Here is an 18,796-nt window from a genome sequence, read left to right as displayed (position 1 = left end):
GAATTTTTAGTTGTTAATTACATGCTCATTTTTTTCACAATACAAAAATAGGGAAAATTGTACAGCATGTAAAACAAAAAATGAAAAAAACCAAAATGTGGGTAGATCAAAATTATTCATCCCCCTTTGCTCAGTGCTTAGTTGAACCACCTCTCACAACTATTACATATAGTAGTCTTTTTGGATACACCTCTGTTAACTTTGCACATCGTGATGAAGCAAGATTTGCCCATTCCTCCTTGCAAAATTGCTCAATCTGTGCCAAGTTAGTTGGGAAGCCGCAGTGCACAGAAATCTTGAGGTCTTGCCGGAGATGTTCGATCAGGTTAAGGTCAGGACTCTGACTGGGCCACTCAAGGACATTAATTTTCTTCATTTGAATCCACTCCATGGTTGCTCGGGCAGTGTGCTTTGAGTCAGTGTCCTGTTGAAAGATGAACTTCCTCCCCAGTTTAAGCGTTCTGACAGAGGCTAGCAGGTTCTTATTCAGGATATCTCTGGATTTAGCAGCATTCATCGTCCTAACAATCCTGACCAGATTTCCAGTCCCTGCTGCTGAAAAGCATCCCCATAACATGATGCTATCTCCGCCATACTTTACAGTAGGGATGGTGTTACCTGCCTGATGCCCAGTATTAGATTTACACCATATGCATCACTTAGTGTTGAGGCCAAAATGTTCCACTTTAGATGCATCCGACCACAAGATCTTCTTCCACATTTTTACAGTATCTTCTAAGTGACACGTTGCAAAGTCTTTACAGGCAAGGATATGCTTTTTTTTAAAAGTCAGGGCTTCATCCTTGCCACTCTACCACAAATACCCCTTTTTGTGCAAAGCCTTAGTGATTGTGGGGCCATGAACTTCATCTCCAGTTGCGGCCACTGAGTTCTGCAGCTCACTCAGTGACTGGTGGCATCATAGTAGCCTCTCTTACACGTGCCATTCTTCTCTGGTGACCAGTTTAGAAGGCAGCATTTTGCACGTGTTGCTCCAAAAATCCCACTTCAATATATTTAAATTTAGAAAAACGAGATAGTAAAATGTGAAAATAGTTGTGTGGGCTGAATTTTTTTTATGGTACTATATGTTTTATTCTCAAATATGGTCTTGTTCTCATAAATGCCACACAAAAATTTTTCCATAATTTGGTGGTTAGGAATTATGCTTTAAAGGTCAGACTCACACTCCCATACAGTATTCATTCATTGTTGCTCCTATTTCACGCTCTCAGAGCAATCCTACTACCCTAACATATCTTCCCTGTAATAGTTCTCTCACACCCAAACTCCTCCCAAATTTACTACCACCCGCTCGCACAAGAAATAACTTCAAGTGACCAATTATCCTCCCAGTCTTAGTTCATCCACAGAAAATTGCGAGTGTCTTTATGGACATACCAATTCTCCTACTAACTTGGACCATAAGACAGTAAGATATTGGAGCAGAATTAGACCATTTGGCCCATCGAGTCTGCTCCACCATTTCATCATGGCTGATCCACTTTCCCTCTCAGCCCCAATTTCTTGCCTTCTATCCGTATCCCTTAATGCCCTGAATACAACCTCTGCATTAAATATACCTAAAGACGTGGCCTTCACAGCCGCCTGTAGCAACAAATTCTACAGATTCGCCACTCTCTGGCTAAAGAAATTCCTCCTCATCTCCATTCTAAAAGGACATCTCTCTATTCTGAGGCTGTGTCCTCTGGTCTTAGACTCACCCACCAAAGGAAACATCCTCTCCACATCCACTCTATCAAGAACTTTCAGCATTCGATAGTTTCAAAGAGGTCACCCTCATTTTTCTGAATTTCTGTAATAAACAGGACCAGAGCCATCAAAGTCTCTTCATATGACAAGCCTTTCAATTCCCAAATCATTTTTGTGAACCCCCTTTGAACCCTCTCCAATGTCAGCAGATTCTTTCTTACATACGAGACCCAAAACTGCTCACAATACTCCAGCTGAGGCCTCCCTAGTACCTTATAAAGCCTCACATTACATCCTTGTTTTTATATTCTAGTCCTCTCGAAATGAACACTTACATCATATTTGCCTTCTTGGCCACAGATTCAACCTGCAAATTAAACTTTAGAGAATCCTGCACCAAGACCCTTTGAACCTCAGATTTTTGAATTTTCTCTCCATTTAGAGAATACGCTACCCTTTCATTTCTTCTACCAAAGTGCATGACCATACACTTTCCAACACTGTATTCCACCTGCCGCTTCTTTGCCCATTCTCCTAATCTGTCTTCTGCAGCTTCTCTACCGCTTCAAAACTACCTGCCCCTCCACCTATCTTCATATCGTCTGCAAACTTTGCAACAAAGCCATCAACTCCATCATCCAAGTCATTGACATATAATGTAAAAAGAATCGGTCTCAACACAGACCCCTTTGGAACACCACTAGTCACTGGCAGCCAACCAGAAAAGGCTCCCTTTATTCCCACTCTTTTCCTCCTGCCAATCAGCCACTGCAAAATGTTTTACAACATTTCCTTGTTCCCAACGTTGTTGTCCTACCTCTCCAGAGTTGTTTTCTTGTGGTCCGATACACACTCTCATCTCTCTTACACTTTATGTATCTGAAAAAACTTTTGGTATCCTCAATAATATTATTGGTTAGCTTACTTACGTATTCCAATGTTTTCCTTCTCAATGACTTTTTTAGTTACCTTCTGTTGGCTTTTAAAAGCTTCCCAGTCCTCTAACTTCTCACTAATTTTTGTTCTATTATATGCCCTCTCTTTGGCTTTTATGTTGGCTTTGACTCCTCTTGTTAGTCACAGTTGTGTCATCTTGCCTTTAGTATACTCCCTCTTTGGGATGTATGTATCTTGTGCTTTCTGAATTGCTTCCAGAAATTCCAACCATTGCTGCTCTGCCGTCATTCCCTCCAATCAATTTTAGCCAGCTCTTCTCTCATGCCTCTGTAATTCTCTTTATTCCACTGTAATACCGATACATCTGACTTTAGCTTCTCCTTCTCAAATTTCAGGGTAAGCTCAATCATGTTATGATCACCTGCCCTTAAGCGTTCTTTTACCTTAAGCTCTCTAATTAATTTTGGTTCATTGCACAACAGCTAATCTAGAATAGCTGATTCCCTAGTGGGCTCAGCCATGATCTGTTCTAAAAAAAAACACCTCATAGGCATTGTAGAAATTTTCCTTCTCAGGATCCAGCATTAACCTGATTTTCCAAATCTACCTTAATGCTGAAATCCCCCATTGCCCTTTAGGCTGGGATTTCCTGTCTCCCATTGTAATTTGTAGACCACATCCTTGTGAATGAAATATTAAATGGGATGTGGTCTAAAAATAGATCTTTCTCCATGGGTTGAAATATCTAATACCAGAGGCCATGCATTTAAAGTGAGAGATTTCCACCTTTTAAAGATGGCACCAATTGCAACGATGCCCTTGAGGATTGGGGGCTTTGTATCAACATCTACCAACCAGCAGTGCTTCCATTGATGGTAATGAAGTAATTTGAGAGGTTGGTTACAGCTTGTACCAACTCTTGCCTCAGTAAAGACCTGAACCTGCTTCAATTCACCTACTACCACAATAGGGATCTTGGTTTGTTATTGTCACGGGCACCAAGGTACAATGTAGAACTTTGTTTTGCATGTCATCCATACAGATCATTTAAGTACATTGAAGTAGCACAAGAGAAAACAATTTCAGAATGCTGAATAAAGTATTACAGCTGCAGAGAAAGTGTGGCGTAGGCAGACAATAAGGTACAAGGCCATAATGAGGTAGATTGTGAGGTCAAGAATCTATCTTACCATATTAGGGGTCGACACCAAATGCTATCTTTGCTGGCTATCCACTCTAAACCACCTGGACAATCAGAGCAATTAAGTTAGACTGTTGTTCATTGACAACCAGCTTGGCATTCAGCACCATTATCGCCTCAAGACTTATTGTCAAGCTCAAGACCTCTGTGCCTCCCACTGCAAACGGACCTCAGCTTCTTACTGAATTTCTGCCAATGACACCACTGTTGTTGGCAGAATGACGGATGGCAATGTAGAGTTGCAAAGGAGTGAGATTTGTTCAGTGGTGTCATAACAGCATTGCACTCAGTGAGGAAAAAAAAACAAGACCTTATTGTTGACTTTAGGAAGAGGAAGTGTGGTGGAAAAATACCAGTACTGATTGAAGGGTCTGCAGTGGAATGGGTGAGCAGCTTCTAGTTTCTGGGCTTCAGTATCGCAGAGGATCTTTCCTGGGCCCAACACATAGATGCAACCATGGAGAAGGTGCCCCAGCATCTCTAATTTCTTTAAAGTCCAAGGAGATTTAGCATGTTATTGAAGAACGACCAACTTCTACAATTGTACAGTAGCTGATCATCATAGCCTGATATGATATCTTCAATGCACAGGAACTAAAGAGACCTCACATAGTGGACTCCGCTATTTCCATCATAAGTACAGCTCTCCCCACCATTGAAGATATCTAGAAGAGGTGATGTCTCAGGAACACACACACTGCTCAGGAAGGCAACATTCAAAATTGAGGACCTCCACTAACTGGGCTATACCACTTCTTGATGCTGCCATCAAGCAGGAGGTACTGGAGCCTGAAGACTGACCCTTCAAGGTTCAACAATAGCTTTTTTCTCTGTTGCCATCAGCTTCTTGAACTGACCTGAAAAATCCCTAACATGGACTATATTTCTTTTTCTCTCTCTTAACTTGACATGATGTTGTGTTTATTTTGCTGTGTTAGTTATGTATAATTTAATTTGCATTTGTGATGTTCATAATGTACTATGCTGCTGCAAAAAGCTAATTTTCAATACATTTATACATTTCACAGCATATACTTATAAACACATCTATGACAATTGCAAAGCAAAATATATTTCAGTGAAGAAGTAATTTGCAGTGCAGGAAATGCCAACAAATAATAAGTATGCAATTTGTCAAAAATACTCTGATGGGTGTAGATGTTGACTGGAAACGCAAGGTGCTCCCTCCGTCTCTCCCAAATGCAACCACCTGGTGTACCTCTGATGCCCACTAACATTTTGAATCCACTTTCGATTCGCGTTCGACTGCATTTTTGGCCCTCGGGGCGTTCTGTTGTGTGGAGCCGCTGCCATGGGAGACGGCGGGGAGAAAGGGAAGCCGCAGCCTGGACGTGCTACGAAGTGAGGACCTATCCAGCCCTTGGGAGTGAGCCAGGAAAGGGAGCCGGAATGCAACAAGAGAACCGTGGGGCCCCTTCACAAACGATCATCCCAAGCCGGAGATCGCCCGAGCACCCCGCTGCCTTGTAGGAACCGTGTCACGTGCCTCTCAGCCAGGCGCTTTGGTTGGGTCACGCGCGCGTCACCCACGAGACGTTGTGCGGGCGCGCGCACGTGTTGGCGGGCGGTCACGTGCCTTCATCTCTGTCTGACCCAGAAGGGTTGGGATGTGTTGTATCCTCGCCAGGTCTCTAATATGTACCAAATGCTATCAGATTCGGGGAAGAACCTTCCTATTTCTCTATTCAGTGGATTGTGACTTTTAATATTAGGGGAATTTATCGGGTTGGAGAGGGGAGTCATGCAAAAAAAAGACGAACCACTCTGGCCAGTATGGTGTGTTTGGGATCAAAGATGTTAGCTGGCTGAGTAGTCTATTTATTTGGCGATACAGCACGGAATAGGCCCCTCTGTCCCATTGAGCCATGCCACCCCAGCATCCCGTGACAGCCCTGCTCAACCCTCACCTAATCGCAGGACAATTTACAATGACCAATACCTGGTATGTCTTTGGACTGTGGGAGGCAACGGGAGCACTCAGAGAAAACCCACACATTCCATGGGAAGGACGTACAGAGACTCCTTACAGGCACTGAGCTTTAGTAGAGTCGCACTAAGCACTATGCTACTCTGGGGGGAGGAAGGTTGAAATTTGCTCTATGGTGTGCGAACTGCAGAACGTGTTTCTATTCTGCAAATTCAGTTTGGCCCCATGAACAGTGAACTGGAGGAACTCGAGCAGGTCGAGTAGGAGCGCAAAAGTTATTGGTGTTTTGTTGCAGATTTTGACTTGAAATGGCAACAATTTCTTTCCTTCCGTCAGTGCTGTTTGACCCAATGAGTCTTACCAGCAGATTGTTTGCTCTGTGTTCCAGGATCTGCGGCTGCTCGTGTCCCCTCAGAGTTGTATAGCATGGAAATAGGCCACTGGCTGACCATGCCCATGCCTTTGTTTAAAAACGCAAACACGAGGAATTCTGCAGATGCTGGAAATTCAACACACACAAAATGCTGGTGGAACACAGCAGGCCAAGGCAGCATCTATAGGAAAAAGTACAGTTGACGGTTAGGGTCTCGGCCCAAAATGTTGACTGTACTTCTTCCTATAGATGCTGCCTGGCCTGCTGTGTTCCACTAGCATTTTGTGTGTGTTCCATGTCTTTGTTTGTTTATTTATTGAGCTACTGCGCCATCCAGCAACCCCCGATGAATGAGTTCCTAATCTTTTATCCTAGGGAGATTGGTGGTCACTCCTGACCCAAAAGAAGGGGGAAGGACATCCTTTTGTGTCAATCTGCTCCGTGTTCAGCCTGCCCTATTCCTGGGTTGCTTATTCTGGAGTAAAATGGACAGAGACATTTTATTGAAGTAACAACAGTCTCTAGACGCTCACAAAAAGTCCTGGAGGAACTCAGCGGGTCAGGCAACATCGACGAAGAGGAAGAAAGAGCCAGTTTTTCGGACTGAGACCTGATGAACGGTCTTGGCCTGCAATGTCGGCTCTTTATTCCTCTCAATAGATGCTGCCTGACCTGCTGAGTTCCTCTGGGATTTTGTGTGTTTCTCTGGATTTCTGGCATCTGCAGAATCTCTTGTGTTGGTGTATAGAAGCTATTAGTTTGACATTGGTTTCCAGTGACTCTTTACTTGTTTCGTTTTGGTAATGGTTTTTATTTTTTCTTTTAGAATGTGTACCACTATTCATCAAATTCTGGAGAATGATTGTTTAAAAGAAGCTGTTACAGAGAAGCATTGTGTTGAGACTAGCACTGTTTTGTCAGATGTTCAGCTAGCTTGTTGTTGGCAATATTGTGCTTTCCCCCATAACAAACGAGACGTGTGTGTTTGGAATATCCATAATCCTCTTCTGCAGGTAACTGTTCTTTGGAGAAAGAATAAAGATGTGTTAAAATTTAACATTATCTCTCGTTAAATTAAAACAGAGATCTTTTAAATCACTATTACTTATAAATATTGTTCAATTAGAAAAAAGTTTTAATGAAATAAATGCCAGTTATATACAATAGCAGGGCGCAGCTAGAGATCATCTTTTTAACTGCAGTAATGCTGAGTGATGTGTTTCTGTCTAATCTGAATTCTATTTCCACCAGCAGTATTGTCTAGACATTTAATTGGGATTTTCTTGGCACTGGCTATGGTGACGTAAAAGACCACTTCCATGTTTATATTAACTTCTGAGTTTTTTGGGAGTGAGGGAAAGCAGAAGATTAATGTTGAATAGTTTTCTGTGTGGGTAAAACCACTGCAAACTGATTTAGATGTCCAGAGATTAATTTATTATAGTTTAATAATGTTAAAACCGATTTGGGAATCATAAAAACACTTTTATTAAAGTCCAAAGGACAGTACAACCTAAGGCGAGATTTCTAAAACAATTTACTGGTTGTTCAAGTCATTGACTTAAAATGTTAATGACGATTAGCTCTCCACATACACACCCTGACCTGTGCATTTGCAGCATTTTCTGTTTTCTTCCCAGAACAACATTGTCAGGCTTCCCTGTATGTTATATCAGGTTGTTTTGATTTTTTGTAAATCCTTGAGCTGCTGAGATTGAAGCTCTTGAGTGGGATCTTTCCAATGATCTGTTAGAGGGACATGGCATAATATGTGCTGCTATTTTCCAGCTGCAAGCGAGTGTTTCAATCTGGCAAATTGATGAGAGTGGTCCCAAGCATTAGTGACCAGGACAGAACAGCAAAGAGCAATGATCTGTAGCAGATTCAAGGCCTGTTTTGGTACTACAGCCAGACACTCCACGAAGGAGGTTGTCGGGGAGATCTCTGTAAGCATATGAATGCAGTCTGAAAAGGCATGCAGTTTGGGGGAGGCTCCATTCCAAGCAGTTCCTCTGCATATGTGGCATTGATTAGTGGCAATCTGGAGTAATCCAGTGGCTATGAAGAGCAGTCATAGCCATGATCTTGACAAATGAAGCAATCCAGCCTTGTGTGTAAGCTTGTATCTGAGGTCAGTGGAAGTGAGAGGGCTCAGGGCAAAAAATGCATCTAGAGTACTGGCCCTTTAAATCACACATTCTCAAGGGAATCTGGGTTTGTGAAAACATGGTACTTTTAATAAGAGCTGTCTTTCAGACAAGTGAGGTGGAAGATAACTTTTGAATGTTTTGTCATTTGTGGGAGTTTTAAGCTGGGGAAAATACTTGCACAAATTAAAATGTTGGAAATGTTAAGGGTCTAATTTCCTGCTGGGTGCAACACACCCATTACTATGTTCAAAACTGCTCTACTTTGGGTTCTGTCTGTTTTCAATTGCATGGTTTTTCTTGGGGGTTGCGTGAAAGAATCGCTGGGCCAAAGAGACCACTATGCTGCGGGTCATTCAGACTGTCTGCTCCATGAGTGAGGAATGTTATTAATTGAAATGGTTTGGTATCAGAAAACAGATACATATCACACAAGTGTCTAGCGATCAATGAGGTAGGGTTAGGGTACTCATTTATCTTCAATTAACTTGAAATTTATTCTTGTGAAGCAGCATGTTGAAACCTATTTATTATGAAAAAAATTTATTTGTTGCCTCAGCTGGCTGAGAATCCAGCTAAAGTAATACAGGAAGTGCCAGAAAATAATAAATAGCCCTGAAACTTTCCACAATGGTTACTTGTGCTACTTTATCAAATATATTATATAATTAGTTTATTTGGAATAAACTGACACAGCTCTGTATCCTTGTATATATAAACTGAAGGCACTGTAGGAGGCTACTCAGCTCATTGTGTTCCTCCTGGCCAAACAGAAGCTATCTCGTTTATTCCCATCTCCTAACTCTTGCTCCTTAGCCTCATAGCTTATGGCATCTCAATTTAGGGGCTTTCTAAATGTGGGAATTTCTGCCTCAACTACTCTGTTGAGTGGTGAATTCCAGACGACGTACCAGGTACAAGCAAATTCTTCCACTCTCCTCTGCTCACCTTTAACCCTTAAGCCTTGGCCTGTGTATCTGTGTATCTTCACAATTATTTTATATTTGCCTGTCTTCAGGGAACAGTAAATGTGCATTCCAAGATCCCGATGTTCCTTTGTGATTAATGTTTTATCATTTATTTTATATTGCTGTATTTGACTGTCCAAATACCCTAAATGTAAATTTATTTGCTTTATATAGAGCCTGGAATTAAAAGGCCACCATCAGTCAGTTACTGCTCTAACATTTGGACACCACTCCGAACCAATACTTCTGTGTTCTGCAGCTGAAGATTATGTAATTATATGGGATATGGAAGCATGCCAAATGAGAATACAGCAAGGTACTCATTTTTCTAATGAATTTTGCAGCATTATGACAATTTTGTTTGCTTGACAGATCATACTTGCCATGTTTCATTTTATAGTAATCACTGGGGAGGATTAATGCATATGCAGCTTATTTTTAAAATTTGCACAGTGGAAATGTCATTTTACAGTGAGAGTTGGACATAAGGGAAAGCTATTAATTTTTATGTGGTTTCAATGATCAAAGATGAACATAAATTTTTCACTTTTGTAGTTGTTAAATTTCTGGATGAAGTCAATTGATTAGCATAATTAATTGTCCAGGATGACAATTGTTATACTTTTGTAACTTTGTATAATATTGCTAAATTAGTTTATTGTTGTTGCATTTATCAAAGAACAGATAAAAAGTGTAGTTCTGCATACCATTCATATGGATTATTTAATCATAAGTGTTGAACAGACGAGCTGTTTTCTCTGGAGTGGTGGAGGCTGAGGGGAGATCTGACTGAGATTTATAAGATTATGAGAGGCATAGATAGAGCAGACAGGGAGTATCTATTTTCCCCAGGGTTGAAATGTATAATTCCAGGGGACATGCATTTAAGGTCAGAGGGGGTAATTTCTAAGAAGATGTGAGGGGCATGTTTTGTACATAGAGTGGTAGGTGCTTGGGGTGGTTGTAGAGGCTGATACATTAGGGACTCTCAAGGAACATTTACATCGGCACATGAATATGAGGAAAATGGAAGGAAATGGACACTGTGTTGTCAGAAGAGATTAGTTCAGTTGGCCAACTTAATTGGTTTGGCAGAACATTGTGGGCTGAAGGACCTGTTCCTGTGCTGTATTGTGTTATGTTCTACATCAGTGAACTGAGGTAGTACAAAGCAAAAACAATGGCATTGCGGAATATAGTGTTTTGGTTACAGAGAAGGTACAATGTAGGCAGACAACAAGGCGCAAGGGCCATGGAGAGGTAGATTGTAAGATCAAGAGTGTTTGTTGAGGAAGTCCATTCAATAGTCTTATAACTGCGGAATAGAAGCTGTCCTTGAGTCTAGAGGTATGTACTTTCAGGCTTTTGTATCTTCTCCTGATGGGAGTGAAGGGATGAAAGAATATCCTGGGTAGGACGGGTCTCTGATTATGTTGTCTGCTTTATCAAGGCAGCAAGAAGTGTATAGTTGGAGAATAAGTAATAAAGAATGACCTGCCTGTTTACATTTTTCTCCAGCTTTATATCCATTGCAATTAATAATTCATAAGACCATCAGACAAAGGAGCAGACCTAGGCTATTTGGCCCATCGAGTCTGCGCCACCATTTGATCTGGGCTGATCCATTTCCCTCTCGGTCCCCTTCTCCTGCCTTCTCCCAGTAACTTTTCATGCCCTGACTAAGCAGACCCTATTGTGTGTCTGTTGTGGTGTGGGTGGAAGTCAGAAATAGAAAGGGATCAATCACTGTGCTGGGAGTAGTCTATAAGCTCCTAAATAGCCCTTGGGATACCGAGGAGTAGATAAGCAGGCAGATTTTAGAATGGTGCAGGAAATACAGAGTTGTAGTTATGGGTGATTTCAACTTCTCTCATATTGACTGACGCCTTCTGACTGCAAGGGGGATAGATAGGGCTGAAATTGTCAGGTGTGTTCAAAAAGGATTCCTGACACAGTATGTGGACTGGCGGACGAGAGGAGAGGCCATACTGGGTCTAGTTCTGGGAAATGAACCTGGTCAGGTGGCAGACCTCTTGGTGGGGGAGCATTTTGGTGAGAGTGACCACAGCTCCCTTAGCTTCAGCATAGCTATGGAAAAGGATAAAAACAGACAAAATGGGAAAGTGCTTAACTGGGGAAGGGCTAACTATGAAGGGATGAGGCAGGAACTAGTGAGAGTAAATTGGAAACGGATGTTCAAGGGTGAAAGCACACAAGTAATGTGGAGGAAGTTTAGGGACCACATGTGCCTGAAGGTGGAGGAGGATGGGGAGGTCCTAAATGAATACTTTGCTTCAGTATTCACAAGTGAAAAGGACCTTGATCAGGGTGAGGTCGAAATAGAACAAGCCTGTGTGCTGGACATTGTGGAGATTAAGGACAAAGTAGTGTTGGATCTTCTTAAAAACATCGAGATTGGTAAGTCCCCAGGGCTGGATATGATATACCCCAGGTTGCTGTGGGAACTGGGAAAAGAGATTGCTGGAGCAGTAGCTATGATCTTTGAATCCTCTTTGGCTGCAGGGGAGGTGCCGGAGGATTGGAGAATGGCAAATGTAGTTCCCTTGTTTAAAAAAGATAACAGGGAGAATCCTGGGAACTATAGACCGGTGAGTCTTACGTCGGTGGTCTGCAAACTATTGGAAAGGATTCTTAAGAATAGGATCTACTAGCACTTGGAGAAGTACAGTCTACTCAAGGATAGTCAACCTGGCTTTGTGAAGGGAAGGTTGTGCCTCACGAGCCTAATTGAGTTTTTTGAAGAGGTAAAAAAAGAAATTGATGAGGGTAGGGTGGTAGATGTGGTCTACATGGATTTTAGCAAGGCATTTGACAAGTCCCCCACGAGAGACTCATCCAGAAAGTCATGAGGCATGACCTCGGCTGTTTGGATAAAAAATTGGCTTAAAGGAAGAAAGCAGAGGGTAGTAGTGGAAGGAAAGTATTCTGCCTGGATGTCGGTGACTAGTGGAGTGCCGCAAGGATCTGTCCTGGGACCCCTGCTCTTTGTGATTTTTATAAATGAACTGGATGAAGAGGCGGAAGGATGGGTGAGGTAGTTTGTGGATGACACGAAGATTGGAGGAGTTGTGGCTGGAGCTGTAGGTTGTCGAAGGTTACAAGAGGATATAGACAGGATGCAGAGTTGGGCAGAAAAGTGGCAGATAGAGTTCAATCCAGATAAGTTTGAGGTGATGCATTTTGGAAGGACAAACCAGAAGGCTGAGTACTGGGTTAATGGTCGGTTACTTAAGAGTGTGGATGAACAGAGGGACCTTGGGGTTCAAATCCATACATCCCTCAAGGTCGCTAATAGGGGGATTGAGTTCAAGAGTAGAGAGGTCATGTTGCAACTCTACAAATCTCTGGTGAGACTACACTTAGAGTATTGTGTTCAGTTCTGGTCACCTCATTATCGGAAGGACGTGGAAGCTATGGAGAGGGTGCAGAGGAGATTTACCAGGATGTTGCCTGTATTGGAAAACAAGTCTTGTGAGGCAAGGTTAGCAGAGCTGGGACTTTTCTCTTTGGAGCGTAGAAGGATGAGAGGGGACTTGATCTACAAGATTATGAAAGGCATAGATAGGGTGTATCGCCAGTACTTGTTTCCCAGGGCACGAATAGCAAACACCAGAGGGCATATGTACAAAGTTAAGGGAGGGAAGTTTAATGGAGACAGGGGTAAGTTTTTTACACAGACAGGCACATGGATGAAAGAAAAATAGAAGGTTATGGGGTAGTGGGGGTTCAGTACTTCTTTTAAAGGAATATATCAGTGGGCACAACATTGAGGGCTGAAGGGCCTGTACTGTGCTGTAGTATTGTAGTGTCTAGTGTTTATCAACCTCCACCTTAGATGCACCCAGTGACCCGACCTCTACAGCCTCCTGTGGTAATGAATTCCATAGATTCATCACCTTCTGGCTAAAGAAATTCCTCCTCATCTCTGTTCTAAACGGCCATCCCTCTCTTCTTTACGCCATCTAGTTCTAGAGTTATTTTTACATTGTAGAATCAACTTTTTTTTTGTCATCATGAGCAAGAAGCAGGAAGATTTCCTTTATTTATTAGTTGTGGTGAAATCACATGCACAATCAAGCAGGACATACTTATGGAAGCACCCAACAGGTCAGACAGTATTGTGGAAAGAGGACAGAGCCAAATACCATTTATCAGAAGGCTCTAATGGAAGGCTTTGATCTGAAATACTAACTCTGTTTCCCTTTGCACAGATGTTGCATGTCCTGCTGAGTGTTTCCAGCAGATTCTGTTGGCACAGTTTTGAGTATTTGCAGTTTTTGACTTCCATTTGATGGTTTGACTTAATGTTTATGATGTGGTTGGAGGTAGTAATAGAAGAAACCATACAACATTAAAACGTTTTCAGAAACATCATGGATGACCTCAGCTGGTCCCTCAATATCACCTCCCTGAATAAGAAGGCACACCTCCACTTCCTGAGGAGACTGAGGCTAGCGAGGCTCCTGCCACCCCCATCTTAACTGGATTTTACAGGAGCACCGTTGAGAAGATCCTGACAAGCTGCATCTCCATCTTGAATGGGAGCAGCAGAGTATCGAACTGGAAGTCCCTATAAAGGACTATGAGTACAGCCAAGAGAATCATAGGGGTCTTCCTACGATCCAGAGAGAACATTTTTCAGGAGTGCTGCATGCACAGGGCCCTTAGTATTATCAAAGATCCCACCCATCCATTCAGCATTCTCTTTGATTTCCTACCATCAGGCAGGAGGCTCCAATGCATAAAGACAAGAACGGTAAGGATGGGAAACAGTTTCCTCCCTCAGGCCATTAGGCTTCTGAACACCCTGCCGTACCACATTCGAAATGTGACAGGATAATTTGTACTGTACCCTACAATATTTAATTTATGCACTTTACTTGATTTACTTATGCATAATTCATTTGTAGATTTAGTTCTTAGTTTCCCAAGTTATTGTGTGTTATATGTGTGTTATGTGTACTACTGTGCTTTACATCTTGGTCTAGAGAAATGTCTTGTTGACAGTATACATGTATATAGTTAAATGACAATAAACTGGCTTGACTTGAGAAACAGTGATATTTCCAAATATGCAAAAAACTAGTTCATCTTTACAATCGCTATATTGGTTTGTCAAAATTTTACCCTAAATCTATATTTTGATCTTGTCATTCATCTGCAGCCAAGTTGATAGGCAAGGCATCTTCTGTATTTATCACCTGACATGTATTGAGCTCCATGTGCAATTTATTGCCCACTCTGGCATCAGTCGACGTCCATTACAGCTTGCTGTGGTTGTCAAAAGGACTTACTCTATTTTTTTAATTACAGATCGTACCAGTGCTAGTGCTATATCCAAGTAACTAATATACAAACCCCATTTGCAGAAAAGTTGGGATATTTTCCAAAATGCAATAAAAACAAAAATTTGTGATATGTTAATTCACGTGAACCTTTATTTAACTGACAAAAGTACAAAGAAAAGATAGTCAATAGTTTTACTGACCAACTTAATTGTATTTTGTAAACATACACAAATTTAGAATTTGATGGCTGCAACACGCTCAACAAAAGTTGGGACAGAGTTAAAATAAGATTGAAAAGTGCACAGAGTATCAAGTAACACCGGTTTGGAAGACTCCACATTAAGCAGGCTAATTGGTAGCAGGTGAGGTATCATGACTGGGTATAAAAGTAGCGTCCATCAAAGGCTTAGTCTTTACAAGCAAGGATGGGTCATGGCTCACCCCTTTGTGCCAAAATTCGTGAGAGAATTGTTGGTCAGTTCAAAAGGAACATTTCTCAACGCAAGATTGCAGAGAGTTTAGGTCTTTCAACAACTACAGTACATAATATTGTGAAAAGATTCAGAGAATTCAGAGACATCTCAGTGCGTAAAGGGCAAGGTCGGAAACCACTGTTGAATGCGCGTGATCTTCGAGCCCTCAGGCGGCACTGCCTAAGAAATGGTCATGCTACTGTGACAATTATAGCCACCTGGGCTCGGGAGTACTTCGGAAAACCATTCTCACTCAACACAGTCCGTCGCTGCATCCAGAAATGCAACTTGAAACTGTATTACGCAAGGAAGAAGCCATACATCAACTCTATGCAGAAACGCCGGCGAGTTCTCTGGGCCCGAGCTCATCTCAGATGGACCAAAAGACTGTGGAACCGTGTGCTGTGGTCAGATGAGTCCACATTTCAGCTAGTTTTTGGAAAAAACGGATGTCAAGTTCTCCTTCCCAAAGATGAAAATGACCATCCAGATTGTTATCAGCGAAAGGTGCAAAAGCCAGCATTTGTGACGGTATGGGGGTGAATCAGTGCCCACGGCATGGGTGAGTTGCATGTATGTGAAGGTACCATTGACTCTGAGGCGTATATTAGGATTTTAGAGAGACATATGCTGCCATCAAGGCGATGTCTCTTCCCGGGACATCCATGCTTATTTCAGCAGGACAATGCCAGACCACATTCTGCATGGGCTACAACAGCGTGGCTTTGTAGACACAGAGTGTGTGTGCTTGACTGACCTGCTGCCGGTCCAGATCTATCTCCTATTGAAAATGTATGGCGCATCATGAAGAGGAGAATCAGACAACAGAGACCACAGACTGTTGAGCGGCTGAAGTCTTATATCAAGCAAGAATGGACAAAATTTCCAGTTGCAAATCTACTACAATTAGTATCCTCAGTTCCAAAACGATTAAAAAGTGTTATTAAAAGGAAAGGTGATGTAACACAATGGTAAACATGCCTCTGTCCCAACTTTTGTTGAGTGTGTTGCAGCCATCACATTCTAAATTTGTGTATGTTTACAATATACAATTAAGTTGGTCAGTAAAACTATTGAAAATCTTTTCTTTGTACTTTTGTCAGTTAAATAAAGGTTCACGTGAATTAACATATCACAGATTTTTGTTTATATTGCATTTTGGAAAATATCCCAACATTTCTGGGAATGGGGTTTGTACATGGAAACAAAAACTGACCCAATGAAATGGTACTAACAACTGACAATTAGAGTGCTCTTGAATCTTTTCACATAATCTTGGACCAAAAGGCAAGAGCAGGATTAGGCTATTTGGCCCATTGAATCTCTTCTGCCATTTAATCATGGCTAATTCATTATCCCTCTCAACTCCTTTTTCCCGCCTTCCCTCCGTAACCTTTAATGCCCCTACTAATCAAGAGCCCATCAGCCTCTGCTGTAAATGCACTTAATGACTTAGCCTCCACAGATATCTGCAGTGATGAATTCCAGAAGTGCACAGCACTCTGGCTAAAGAAATTCCTCCTCATCTCTGTTCTAAAGGGACGTCCCTCTATTCTGAGGCTGTGCCCTCTGATCCTAGATTCCCACACTAAAGGAAACATCCTCTCCATCTCCACTTTATCTTGGCCTTTCAATATTACCATAAAACTTAAGAGCAGTTAGGCTATTCGGCCTGTCAAGTCTGCTCTGCCATTCTATCATGGCTGATTTATTATCCCTCTCAACCCATTCTAGAAGACCATAAGATAGGTTATATATTTGATATGTTTCAACAAGATCTCCCTCATTCTTCTAAACTCCAGTGAATACAGACCCAGAGCCATCAAACACTCCTCATAGATTAAACCTTTCATTACTGGAATCATTCTCGTGAACTTCCTTTGGACCCTCTCCAGTGCCTTAGATAAGAGGTCCAAAACTGCTCACAATACTCTGTGGTCGGACCAATGCCTTATAAAGCCTCAGCATTATTTTCTTGCTTTTCTATGCTAGTCCTCGTGAAGTGAATGCTAACACTGCATTTGCCATTTCTTGTAAGAAATTGCTCATAAGCAGTATTCCCCTCACCTAGCCTGTCTACTGGAACCTGGTCAAAGACTTTCAGCTACTCTATCAAAGAAATACAAGCCCTTATGAGTAACTTCATATAATGATTACATTTAGTTGCTTGATAAGGGTTGATACGATTCAACTTGATGCTTTCAGGCTTGGTACCTAGAGGAACTGTTGTTGGAACTCTGCTGGGAAAAGTGCTATACTTATGCTTCAGTCCAGATGACCAAATGATGGCTGCCTGTGCAGACAACAAAATCTATGTATTGAACTGTAAGGTAAGTGTAAACAATAGCATTGTTTGAACATTGCTTGATTTTCAAACTTGGAGATAAAAGCATAAGAAAAACAAGAATAGGGCATTAACTCCTCAAGGCTTCTCTGCCGTTTAACAAGATCATCATAGAGTTATACATAAGGCGGAAAAGAAAAACTTTTGCTTCATCCATATCAACCAAGATATCTATCTGAGATTGTCCCATTTGTCCATATCCCTCCAGCACTTTTCTTTCCATGTAAAACAGAGCAGTATGGCACAGGAACAAGTCCTCTCGCCCATGTACCAAATTAATTAAATGCCCAACTGAATTAATTTCTTCTGCCTGTACAGTGTCTGTATTTCTCCATTCTTTGCCCATTCATATACTTGTCTAAGAGCTTCAGATTTGCCTCCATTACCACCCCTAGTAGCACATTCCAGACACTCACAACTCTGTATTTAAAAAAAAACTTAACCTGCACATCTCCTCTGAATTTGAAAATCTACAGTTTTCCTATCCAATCCATCTATTCCCTTAATTTCCTTAATGCCCAGTGATCTCTGGATATTATGGAAGTGAACCTTTGCTTTAAAAGCAGTCAATAACTCTTCATCCACAGCTTTTTGGGTTAGAGAATTCCAAAAATCCACCATCCTCTGAGTGAAATCTTCTTATTTTGTTCCGAGATGGCTGAAATCATAGTATGGCCCTTCACTGAAGATGCCTCATGTAGGGTGAACCAAATTTCTGGTGTTAATTTTTTTTTGGGGGAGAGATGAATGCAATTATCTCATGCCTTTGAGAGCTAGTATATTATTAATTCTTTGAGCTAATTTGCAAGCTGCTGGTTGGCTGTGCACCTGCAGCGGGTGAAAAGTGTCTGCAATCTGCTGGGTGGGAGACGTTGTTAAGGCAAGTAGTCTGCCAACCAGCACCATTGGAATCTGTTAAGTAATGGAATGGAGTGGGGTGATTTTGCGAAAAAGCTTGAGAAAGTTAACTTGTGTTCCAAGAAGAACACATACAAAATGGAAGGAGTGACAGAAGCCTCAGGGCCCACACCAGCAGGTTCAGGAACAGTTATTAACCTCAGCCGTCAGGCTCTTGAACCAGAGGGGATAATTTCACTTACCCAATGCTGAACTGTTCTCACATCCTATGGACTCACTTTCAAGTACTCTTCATCTAATTTACTTGATGTTTATTGTTTATTTATTTATTAATTATTAATTTGTGTTTTTTGGGGTTTCTTTGTGTTTACTATGTTTTCCCCCTAGGAAATGAAACAAAAGTTACTCTGAACTTTGAAAATTCTGAAGGAATTCAGCAGGTCAGGAAGTTTAAGACCCTTAATGCAAATATGGGAAATTCAATGGATTTATTGGAACAGATTAACGTAAAATGTTTAGAGCATTCTGTCACTGGGATGCTGGCTGCATGTCTCCAATTTATTAA

At 41.6% G+C, this 18,796-nt stretch overlaps 1 protein-coding gene across 1 annotated transcript in view; it reads left to right on the top strand.

The window, feature by feature from the left end:
* The first annotated feature begins 5,123 nt into the window (after positions 1-5,123).
* Positions 5,124-18,796, top strand: part of wdr27 (WD repeat domain 27) — a 292,507-nt gene continuing 278,834 nt past the window's right edge. The window contains exons 1-4 of the mRNA XM_072266892.1: positions 5,124-5,173; positions 6,959-7,145; positions 9,422-9,563; positions 17,235-17,359. Of these exons, the coding sequence (XP_072122993.1) occupies positions 5,124-5,173; positions 6,959-7,145; positions 9,422-9,563; positions 17,235-17,359 (504 nt within the window). The remainder of the gene's footprint in view (positions 5,174-6,958; positions 7,146-9,421; positions 9,564-17,234; positions 17,360-18,796) is intronic.

The sequence above is a fragment of the Mobula birostris genome, chromosome 8 (genome assembly GCF_030028105.1).
Source record: "Mobula birostris isolate sMobBir1 chromosome 8, sMobBir1.hap1, whole genome shotgun sequence".
Classification (NCBI taxonomy): domain Eukaryota; kingdom Metazoa; phylum Chordata; class Chondrichthyes; order Myliobatiformes; family Myliobatidae; genus Mobula; species Mobula birostris.
This window is presented reverse-complemented; position numbering and strand designations above follow the sequence as displayed.